Source organism: Bidens hawaiensis, unplaced genomic scaffold (assembly GCF_021521415.1).
Source record: "Bidens hawaiensis isolate Kalapana, Puna unplaced genomic scaffold, B.hawaiensis_p1.1 tig00031111_1, whole genome shotgun sequence".
Classification (NCBI taxonomy): domain Eukaryota; kingdom Viridiplantae; phylum Streptophyta; class Magnoliopsida; order Asterales; family Asteraceae; genus Bidens; species Bidens hawaiensis.
The window spans coordinates 124,176-136,029 of NW_027495214.1; the positions used below are offsets into that span (position 1 = coordinate 124,176).

Sequence of the window (11,854 nt, forward strand, 5' to 3'; positions counted from 1 at the left end):
CTTTAATGCATGCAAATTAAAACTAAAAGAAACCACCAGCAAAAGATTTACTCCAGCTTTACTCGGTCCAGATCACCAATCACTGCTTCAAGCTGCAACAAAGTACATCATTCAGTAACATTCTCCATATAATAAATTCAAATTATAAGGCGGAACAAAAATTTATAAAAAAACAACAATCATCAAACCTTAGCAATTTGACGCAAAAAGTAATCACCATACTGTTTGGGTGTCTTTGATTCAACCACATGAATCAAATCCTACAAGAACACAGCCATCAATGATATATTAATAAAATAATACAAGTGGAATAATATTAACAAGAAAGAAAGTTATATTACATTTTCAATGTAGAAATCAATATCAGCATTGGATATGGTCTTCCCACCAGCAACAACAGAATGTGTCTTGTGCTTGTATGTCATCAGAATCGTCCTGTAAAATGAAGTTGATAATGACTTGAGGGCAATTTCATACACACCCCTATATATTTACCTATGTTTAGCTTAATTTTTTTACCTATTTATTTTCTAAAACTATTGAATTTTATATATGCACATCCATTTCAATCAAAATCCAAACATCGCAAAGTGCCAAACATACAAGCACAGAGTACATTTTCAAGGTTGAATTAATTTGTTTGCGACTTTGACAACCATGAAACAGACAATAACTAACCTTAAAGTGGCTTCATCAACTTCCATGTAGCTTGCAAGCTTTTCAATAGAAATAGTAGAATAAACCTTCAAAAAAGTCCTCACAACTGACAGTTGCTGCTGCTGTTTTACCTCATACAGAAACAGCTTTAACTGAAGCCTATATGCATCCTATAACCATATGAAAACCACATAAAAAAGTCAATAACCTAACACAGATTTTTACATGACATGATTGTAGTTTACAAACCTGATTGTAGTTTACAAGTGGTTCTTCATAGCTTGGTGCAGAGGGTGTGATAAATTTAGGGCATGCATATGAAAAAAGCTCATCATAAAGAGCAAATGATTCATCATCATAACGTTGCATCCTCAACATTTTTTCACCGTATTTCTCTCTTAGTTGAGAGTTGACCGTTTCATCAACAAGTTTGACTTGAGGACAAAGTGAGAGGCAGATTGTAAGCAGAGCATACATCTGTTCATTCTTCTTTAGTATTTGCTCATACTGTGGTGATTTCTGGTGATATTGCTTAGTCTTGTAAATGTACAAAAGGATTTTGTTGAACTCGTGTATGGCCTCCACATACCTGCATAATCAGTGTGGCCTGTTATCTGACAGATTATGTTGTCTGCTATAAACAGCTAAAAGAGTCATTTTAAAAAAATTGAGAACAAAATAAATCATTAACATTTTTTCATTATAAAATACAAAACAATGGTTGAAATGCAATTTAATTCATCTTTTCTATATAGTTGTAAAAAAGATATTTAAAAAAAATCATTTGATTATAGTTGTAAATGCAATTTAATACACTTGTAGGTAGGTAAATTTCCTACACATTGCCTATACGTGAAGATACACGCTTAAAATAAAAATAAAGAAAAAAGAAAACATTTGAACAGCCTAGTTTAATGGATTACTATATACATAACAAACATTTGTATGTAAGTAGAAGTTTAAAAAAATGAACCATTGACAGAAAAAATAAAACAAGTTAGGTTTGTTCTTGCAGTAATTTAGTCAATATTATAGTGAGGCTCACCCTATACCCACATACATATACATATATTCAAGTAATGAAGATGAAGTTCCAAGGACAAAATAGACAGAGAAAGTACCTCCTCAACATAAAATTGGCAAATCCATAGTGATAGATGGTGGTGATGTGACTGCCAATAACACTTGTGTAAACTCCTTGTTGACTTATGTCAATTGGAAGTAAGCATTTAAGACCAGTTTGATAATCTCCCAACAAGCAATGGACTCTTAACAAACCAACCATGCTAAAGTAGCCCAAAACCTTCAAAACATTACTCCCGCCACTATAATCATATCCATCTGTTGCCGTGAACTGTTCAAGGCCTTCTTTTTCCTTGTCTAGGATCTGAATGATGTTAGACTTTTCCATCAATGCTTGCAAAAAGTTGAGTACACCATACACATTCCAAGCCTGTTAAAAACATTGCATTGCATGTATTAATCTTGAAACATAATAATGTTTAAGCAAGTGTGTTACCTACCTGGTCATGTTGTCTGAGTAGAGCAATCTCCTGCTCGGTTTTGCTTTTCATTTTGGCACGATACTGACAGAAGGACTGATATTGGTACACAAACTCATCCACCATGTCCCACAACCACTGGTTAGGTAATTGCATGTTCACAACGCCGTGCAACACCACCTGTAGAAAACCAGAATCATTCCATAAATTAAAAGCTATAGAATTTGCCAGAAGAGGCCTTGTTAACAAGTAATATGCAAAAGCTAAGTTTATGAACAGAAACTTAGAATAATAATAATAATAATAAGTACCACCTGAAAGAGACTGCAATAATTATCCCATGAATCAATCCTCTGGTTAAGCGTAGGCGAGAGCCTGGCATAGAGATGGCGATACCACATCTCCCGGTAGAGCAAGCAGAAGACGTGGTCATTGTCGACGTACTGGGCGACTGCCTCGACCGAGGGCCAAGGGGTGTCCTTGAACATACGGTCGCTGAGGGTGTGGAAGGAGGTCTCGTACATCTGGTGGATCTCGTACACGTTCTTCTCTCGGATGTGACGGTACATGTGCACCACGAACGACTTCACCGGGTCAGGCACGAACGATGGGTCCATCGACGACGACAGCACTCCCTCCGCCGCCATTTCCTTTGATAGTTAGATTATTATTATTCTTTTCTTTCAACACCAGTGAGTTTGAGTTGGGCCTTGATATTTTCTTATTAGGCCCACTTGCCTCTAAAAAGTAAAACCCCATATTCTTCAATTTCCACCGCTCGTCTAATCCAAATTATATTTTATTTTCTTCTTTTATTCCGATAACGAGCCTTATTTGTTTTGTCATTTGACAAATTTCCTACGATACACACTAGTTTATTGATAATGAAGCGTAGATTATTAACCACATAGGTAGGAAGGAAGGAAGGGAAACATCACACACCTTGAATCCTTGATACTTGTTAAAGCAAATCTTTAGCAATGTGTATGAATCATGATTAACTTCTGAATAGAGGAATACATTCTTAGTAGGTGATGAATGACATATATTTGAGAGAGAGAGAGAAAACATATAGTAAAAGTACCAATGTATTAATAGGAAAAGTATAGAATGAAAAGTGAAACTTTATTTTATGGTTCTATAGGTGATGCACAACTCATTTATTGTAAAAAGGGTATTAAACTCATTTGCTTACCTACACCACCTAATTCTTTTCTGATTTGGTTTTTTGTAATCGGAAATTATTTGAAACCAAATATTCTTGTTTTCGCATGATTTGAAATCAAATAATTTGTTAGCACACAAGCCACTTTGCTTCTGAATAAAAAAATGAGCATATTGATTATGTGAAGATAGCAAAACAATAAGTAACATATGATAAATAAATATATGGCCTTCTAAGTTCTAAGGCATATAGAAAAATTTGGAAATAAACTCGACTTGGTTAGGCAAAATCTATGAACTATTAAACTGATTGTTGAACCTAAATATGTGAGCGTCATTTTTTTATTACTAGCAAAAGTGTCCGTGCGGTGCTGCAGGTTCGCGTAAATTATCCCCGCGTATTGGTTTATGCTGTTTTGTGTGGTATGTAATGGGTTATCAGTGTGACCGCATTGCCGCAACTGCATATGGTTTGTTAGATTTTTTTGTGTGGGGTGCGTACTAAAATATTGACGTATGTATTGGATGCATTGTGTTTTGTGAAATATTTATTAATAAAATAGATTTATGGGTTTTGTGATTTTTAATCAACATAAATGATTGAATGTGTTAATTGGTGAGTAGTTAGAATTGAAATCTAATCAGGACATGAAAGCAATGCTCAAATTAAAGCCACAAAGTTGTCTATCAACGAATTGTAAAAATGGTAAAGTTGTGGGCATACGTGATTTGATTGTGCACATGCATACTGTCGTATGCATATATTGGGTAGATGGTATTATAAAATGATTGGTACTTAACTTAAAGAAACAAAAGGTTTTTATTTATGGCATTACAAACTGAAAAGTTAGAATGCAACAAGAATTAAGAAAACCATAAGACAGACATACTTAAATAGCGGGAGAGACAAGGGTCTCAGTGAAGACTACCCTTTTTTGTTGGTAAACCAATTCATGTGATAGACACGTCCCAACGGTTTGGTGAGGACACAAATCTCATATACTATTGTTGTGTCGGCCATAGCAAACATGTTTCCGTTTGTAACGTAATGGGAAATGAGGATCCACCTGTGCAAGGATATTGGTGGGATTGCGGGGGTTGTGAACATGAGGATCCACTTATCTCGAAGCAGAGACCATAGGTTGTATGATATGTTGCGGGTTCCATGAGTTAGTAGCATGTGTAGCGAGTTTTCAATGTTTCCCAAATGTGTACTAAAGCAAAACGCTTCAATGCATGTGACACGCGTCATAACACAATGTTAAACGAAAAGTATGTTAGTTTCAAAATGTCAACGGGATTACGGTTCAAATTGTTAGACTGATAAAAAAAGACTAAAAAGAAGATAAATATTGTTTAAAAGGAAATAAAAGAAAACTAAGGATGTGGTTTGAAATCGGTAACATAAATTATTGTTTAAACGGAAAAATTATCTGATGTATGATAACTTTATTGAAATTAAGGGGTAGAAATCTAAGTTGGTTAAAAAACGAAAATAAAAAATAAATGAAAGCCTAGTTTACATTTTACTAATATGGTATATAAATACAACTAATATGCGCAATAGTGTATTACATGTCAACTCATTCCTGGTTCTACACATTTTATCCTGTCCATCCCAAAATAGGCGTAGTAGTGTGTATCGAGTGTATCAGTGTAAGTCTAATACGTTAATTCCATCAATTTATTGAGCCCCTACGTCAACTGTATATGATTTAATCGGTATGAGGCTGACAATTTCATTATATAAATACACAAATTGTGTATATGGAAAGAAATCAAAAATCTCTGAAAGACCAAATCACTCTAGTAGGAAACCCGTGAGATGTTGCAACATGGACAATTTACATCGCATTACTCCTTGTTAGTGCAAGCCTTATGGACTCGATCAACACCCAAAAACGGAACACAAATTGCCTCTCATTTTTCATCGATTCCGATGTACTTGCGCATTCAATAGGATATCCTTCACGAAGAATATAATTAATGTGTAGGATCAAGTTATTCTACAAAGGCGGACAAAAATGAGAACGATTAGAAGGATTTGTAGAAAAAAAAACCTCTAAAACATAATGAAAATTAATAAAAAAAAAATCATTACTAAAATTTTAATAAAAAAACAAAAAATGTAAAAACACAAAAATGATTCCACCGTCTTCCTCATTCTAAAAAAACTTGAAAAAGACACAATGTTGAGTGTAAAAGATTATTGTATCTTTTTATTTATCATTGTGTTTTGTGTTTATTTTCGTCATTAATTGTGTCTTTTTCTTGATATTGTGTTATATTACTCAACATTGTGTTATATTAGTCTAGCGTTGTGTTATATTTTGTGATTTATTGTATCTTTTTTTTGTTTTATCATTGTGTTGTTTGTTCATTTTTGGCATTGTGTATTTTTTCTCGGCATTGTGTCTTTTCGCCGTTTTTTTGTGAACGAGAATAACAGGGGAAACATTTTGGTTTTTAAATTTTTTCGTTTTTATTTATATATATTGAGTTATGATTTTTAAGGGTTTTTTTGTGTGAACACAAATCCTTCTCACACTTTTCATTTTTATCTCACTTTGTATTTTAACTTACCCTAAATTTGTATACTTATAACTCTTTAGGACATAAACTTGTGATTCATCATTTAGTCATCTACAAACTCTCAATAAAATAATAAATTAAACATAGTTTGTTATGGTAACATTATTAGGGGAAATTTTCAACCCATTTTCATACAAATTGGTCGGCAAGGGTTTTACTTTTTATCTGACGAATTAATTATATTATGGTAAAATATTTATTCAAAAGAGAATAAGTCATTTGGGTTTATGGGTTGCAACATGAAAATGAACAAAACTATGGTTACCATGAGATAACTTGGACAACAAAGAATCTTGATAATAAACATTGAGCTATAAAACACTAATTCAATAAAATTAAGAGTATGTGTGTTTGTAGCTTGACGGTAGCTCAACTTACCTTATTAATCAATAACGTGGGTGTGATGTACCATCTTTATAACTTATGCATCAAAACACATTGTCAATGAATAAGTAATATCATGTAATTGTTCACCTCTTGAATCATAAGGTAAGAAACTATAAACATCTAACTCTATAACTGCTTATAACCAATTAATCATAATAAGGTATTGCGACAATGGATTTTAATAAGTTTCTAGATAATGTGTTGTAACATTTGATGGGTCAACCCCTATTGACTTGTAATATTCTTTATCGGCATCTAATAGGTTGGTGCCACAAACGGTGCCAGGCGAGAAGTAAAATGCGCGTTTTGCATATTCGGGATTGGTGTCAAAGGGGATGTTTCGCCAACTTTGGGAGTTCCTGGAGTACACATTGGCTTTAACACCAGCTGGTGTTTGTGTTATATGAAAAACGTTGTAGTCATTTGCGGGACCTTTGTATAACCCCACCGCACTTGTAGCGTGTGAGTGATACTCGTGGTCGGCATCTGTGGACAGAAGGGTGTGCACATTAGTCGTTGGGTTCCAGAGGACCATCTCACTGGTTTCGTTGAAGCAACACACAATAGACCATCCAATTGTGCTAGTATTTCTACACCCGTGAGGCCATTTTGGAAGGGGAATGAATTATTGTCTCTGGACCATAAGTGTTGTGTTTCAGGTTCATCGAGTAAGTTGAATAGTTGAAGTCATGTATTAAAATAGTTCTTTGCTTTGTTGCAATACGCGAGCGGGAGTAGTGAGCGGCCTCAAACTCCGGTGTTGATATCAAGTCACGCCATTGCCTGCACACAGACCTACTTTTAACAACTTCGATGGCATCCAAGCGTGTTAGTATGTAGAACATTATGATGTCGAGAGGTAAGTAGGTCATGTCCGTCGATTTTGTAAAGATAATAACTTATATAGTGTAGATTTTGTAACTCAATTGCCATTTAATTGACAATTGAAATGTTGAAGTTAAATGCATGCATAAATAGGTGTTAATTGGTAAATTAATGGAGTATGAGTTTTATTTCATGAATATAAAATGATGAGTTATCTATACTACATTATAATAGGGATAGGCACCCTTTCATCTTCCAACATTCTCTCTCGGAGACGCTATTTCATTAATTGCAATTTACACAGGAGAAATCACCCAATATTGTTGAGCACTTCCGTTTCAGTGGACCATCAATATCACTGGGTCTCCATTCACATCTATTAATTACAGACGTTAAAGCATCCTTGCTCATTATATAATATATTGTTCCCCTAATGATAGCTGTAAAATATGATCATCTCAGCCATTGAAAGTGTTGAACTCCAAATCCTGACCGTTTAAACCCCAAAAAAATGTTCTAGAAGCAACAGTTTGTGGAGGTTATGCACTCTCTCACCTTCTCTGCAAACTGACTGCCGTAAACCAACCCCACTTTCACCGTTTTCCTCTCCTCAATGTCTAGTAGCAAACCGTCACCAACACCTTAAATAAACAAGCAATTGCATATTTGTACGAATTCCTAGCTCTATCATTGGTATTCTTCTAAAGGTATTCAAATTCCTGTATCTATGATTTGAATAATTGAAACATATCCACCAGTAGAGATGATTTGAGTAAGTTTTTGACTCGTAAATCCCCAAATCTGATTTATGATGTGTGATGCTATGATTGCAGGTGTAGTGGCTGAGACTCATCATAAGGAAGTGGCTTAATCGTTTTCTATCAACTCGTAATACACGATTAGGTCAGATTCAGTCATCACTTGATAATATAAGTTCTCTTGATATTGATTCAACTATGTCAATTTTAAATCCTTCTGCTGCAAATACGGGGCTGCCGGCATGAATCAATCAGAAGATTAAGTGTTGATTGCATTGTTCAGGGATACCTACTTTATTTTAAATTGTTTTGGCTTTTGTCCGTAGAATAGAATTGAATTTATTAAAACAAAATGATGACTTCAAACAGATGATCAAATCACAAGTTGGAAGCACTAAATCTGGTTGACGAAGTGTTTACTTGATATTCACAGCTGCTGTTGATGATGACTTGTGCCAATTGTTGAGAATATAGAACAAGGTATTTGCATTGTCATGTATTTTTGTATGTATATATATTCTTCTCTTTTAAAGAAAAATGGTTATGACTTATCAATTTTAATCAAACTTGCAGTTACACCGGAGCACTTTGATTAAGTTGTTGGTGACGGTTTTATAGACTCTTATAAATAAAATGGTTGCTAACAAAACAACTTCTCAAGCATTAGTTTTTTGTCGTCTTCTTTTTTTTTTCCTTTTTAATTTTGCTATCACCTATATTTATGCTAACTTTGAAGTGAAGCAATCTTTTGTTCCCACATTGCATGTATGTATAATTAATGACTAAGTTTCATGTAGGACACTTTCAAAGTCAAATACCTACGGTACAAAATGACTACGTGCAAAAGCTCCATATTTGATTTAATATACTGTTATCTTATTTGTTCAAGACTCATCACCCATGTGAAATCAACCTTTTAAGAAGTTTTTAGTTTCTGTTTAGTTTTTTGTAAATATGTAAACCTTTTGTGTTTCAGAGCTAAGGAAGCAAATTCATATGCTAAAAATGGAGTCGGGATCAGTTTATGACAGCTCAAATGACAGAAACCAAAGGAAGATCATCATCAGATACTGTTTCTGAAAACTGATACTGTTTCTGGAAACTGGGAATTTACATACGTAACGGATCTGCTACAAAATTCATGTTTCTATGACATAGATCCATGGTTATTTGATCATCTGAAAAGATATATGAGATCCAGTTGTTTTAAGTTCCAAAGGAATTGAGTTGACATAGGTTGAGATAGTGTTTGGAAATATGAATTCAAGTTGTCAACATATGTTGTTTGATACTTATTTTTGTATTCAGGGCATATAATAAAATATTAAATGGAAGAGTGGAGGTATTGTTTTAGAGCAATCCAATATGTTCGTTTATTAAGTGATTGTTCAAAGGAATTTGATTATTTGATAAAAAGAGATTTACATTTATGCCCTAATTGAGTTGTTTTATATGTTATTTATGCCAAATTTCATACATAAATAGTAAATATTCACTTTGTTCAATCTGTTTTATTTTCTTCACAATATATATATTGTGTTTTTGGGTCCATAGGCTTTTTCGTTTCTTTTAGCGTAGTAGATTATTTTTTACTCATAAGTCAAAATGAGTTGTAATTTGATCCTATCCTCAACAAATATATTTTTTGTTTGCAATGCAAAAATAATTAGTCTATGTCATTATAAGCTTATAATTCCCGTCCACCGAACATGTATAAAACTAGTTATTTCATATTCTCAATCGTCAATTTTGGGGCTGGATATATGTTTTTCGATTCCCTTTCCTCTGATTATGAAATCTAAAAACACGTTCTTAATTTTAGGGCTGCGAACAGCCTTTGTGTAGTCGATTGAAGCCTGCCATTGCTCGGTTTTCATTCTCTCATCTATTTCAAGGTATTCAATCTATTTCAATTCCATCTGTTATCATGCTCGAGCTGTTATAATTCTGGGATTCGATTAGGGCAAGGTAACATCTGTTTTGACGAAGTTGGGCTGGTTTGTTGTTGTATTAAACACACCCAAGGTTAGTATACAACCATTTGATTTGATTTGTTTTGGTGATAAATCGGTGTTTATTGGATGATTTTGATACTTTATATGGCATTTCTGTTAGAAATTTTGTGGGTGTCACCAAATTTTCATGTTGTAAACATTTATTAGATATGTGTTTTAGTAATCTTTTGGTGTGATAATTACTTCAATAGTCTAATAATCTTTTGTGCAGAATACTGACTCATGATGTATGTGGCGGGGAGGGTTGATAATTATGGATATGGGTGTGAATTACATTGCAGGTTTAAGGATGATATTACTTTGGTGGTTTCTATATAAAACTTTTCATTAACTATATTAAAAAAAAACAATGAACAACTTACTGTTTTTATAATTGATGATATACCATCTTTTAGCATCTTCAGTGGATAAAACCTTGTGTATGTGGAAACTTGGACATCATGAATGTCTTAAAGCCTCTACTCATAACGACTATGGTGGGTGCTGCTAAATTATATTTTTTTCCCAGCGTTCATATAGTTAATTATGGGTTAATTGGTTTCATTTATGCATATGTTTTACTTGTAGTGGCATGCGTTGACTTCAATTCTGTGGATGACAACTATTTCATTAGTGGTTCGATAGATGGCAAAGTACGAATATGGGATATGCGTAATTGTAAGGTTACTGATTCGATTGATGCTGGTGATATTTTCAGTGTTGTGCGCTATTATCCAGATAGCAAGGTTTGTTCTATTTTAAAGAAATAATCTTTATTATTTTTTGCTTTATTTGGTTATGTTATGCTAGATTAAAACTAAAGAGAGAATATTTATTTTCTTAATATAGGGAAGCATTGTGGGAACTTTAGATGGAAAAGCTAACAAGCTCAAGTCGTGAGTTTGTACTCAAAATGATGTGGGCTTATGGTAAAATTATATTAATCTTGTGCCCAAAATCTCTACCGTTGTTTGGTGTCTTTGTTTTATGATTATAATAATATGCGGTTTGAGTTGAGGGGAGGCACAAATAATGGGGAATAATCTTTAGTAGTTTCTCATTTGTTATTTTCCTGTTTAATATCTCAATTAACCCCTTGAAAAGTTATTTTGAGTCTAACACTCGGCATCTGACCTTTATATGCTTTTGTGTGTTAATTTTACGATTTGGTAATCAACATAGTGAAATGAGTTTAAAGGTTTAACATGTATCCATGGATTATATTCACGCATATCAGTTATTACATTTACAATGAGCCCGGCCAAAGTGTCTTTATTGGCCTAGAAACCTGGATTTATAATACCAAGGCACAAATTATCACTCTCTTTGGTGTCTGTACCCTTGCATAACAGATGGAGACGGACCTGCATATGAAACGTGCGTATGGAGTAAAGGCTGCTACCTGGGATCCTATATATGACAATTTCTGTGTGAAGGTATATACTTTTGTCCAAAAATAATTATTTAACGTTCTTTAACTGGTTTCACGGTATAATTTATGCCATAAAAGTTTGATTTTAGGAGTAACCCACGACAAAATCTTTTTGTCTTAAATTTATAAACTTGACTTTTTTTCTCTCAAATGGGTCGCATAAGAATATGTTATTATTCTAAATATAGTTTTTTTATGTTATTGTTTACTACTATTTCTTGTCGTAAAACGAGTATTTTGGTGTGGGTCAAAATGCGATGGTCAGGCAAGGTTGACTTAATACAGAATGACCGGATAGAATATGGTCTGATCATTGGTTTTAAAATTATTAGGTTTCGTTTGGTTTTCACCCAATGTACACCCTCAAATAATGGCATGTTTTAACCTTATTCCTGATAGAGTTTGAAACCAATATCTTGCACACTATTTGATACATATATAAAAAACAAGCTGCACAAAGAGCTTGGAAAGAAAGCGGTTTACCCTGGTGCACCATTATGTCCGGGTGGATTCGGAACAAAGGGCATTTTTGGAAATCAACAA

General features: G+C 33.7%; 1 protein-coding gene across 1 annotated transcript; it reads right to left on the reverse strand.

Moving 5' to 3' along the window:
• LOC143581603 (uncharacterized) lies at nucleotides 1-2,806 on the reverse strand. Its single transcript, XM_077064357.1, has 8 exons — nucleotides 2,474-2,806; nucleotides 2,181-2,339; nucleotides 1,779-2,110; nucleotides 907-1,246; nucleotides 679-827; nucleotides 342-435; nucleotides 189-260; nucleotides 1-92 (listed from the first exon to the last, which is right to left on the reverse strand). Exons 1-8 carry the CDS (start codon nucleotides 2,804-2,806, stop codon nucleotides 48-50), a joined length of 1,524 nt encoding a protein of 507 aa, XP_076920472.1. The 3' UTR covers nucleotides 1-47.
• Nucleotides 2,807-11,854: the final 9,048 nt, after the last annotated feature.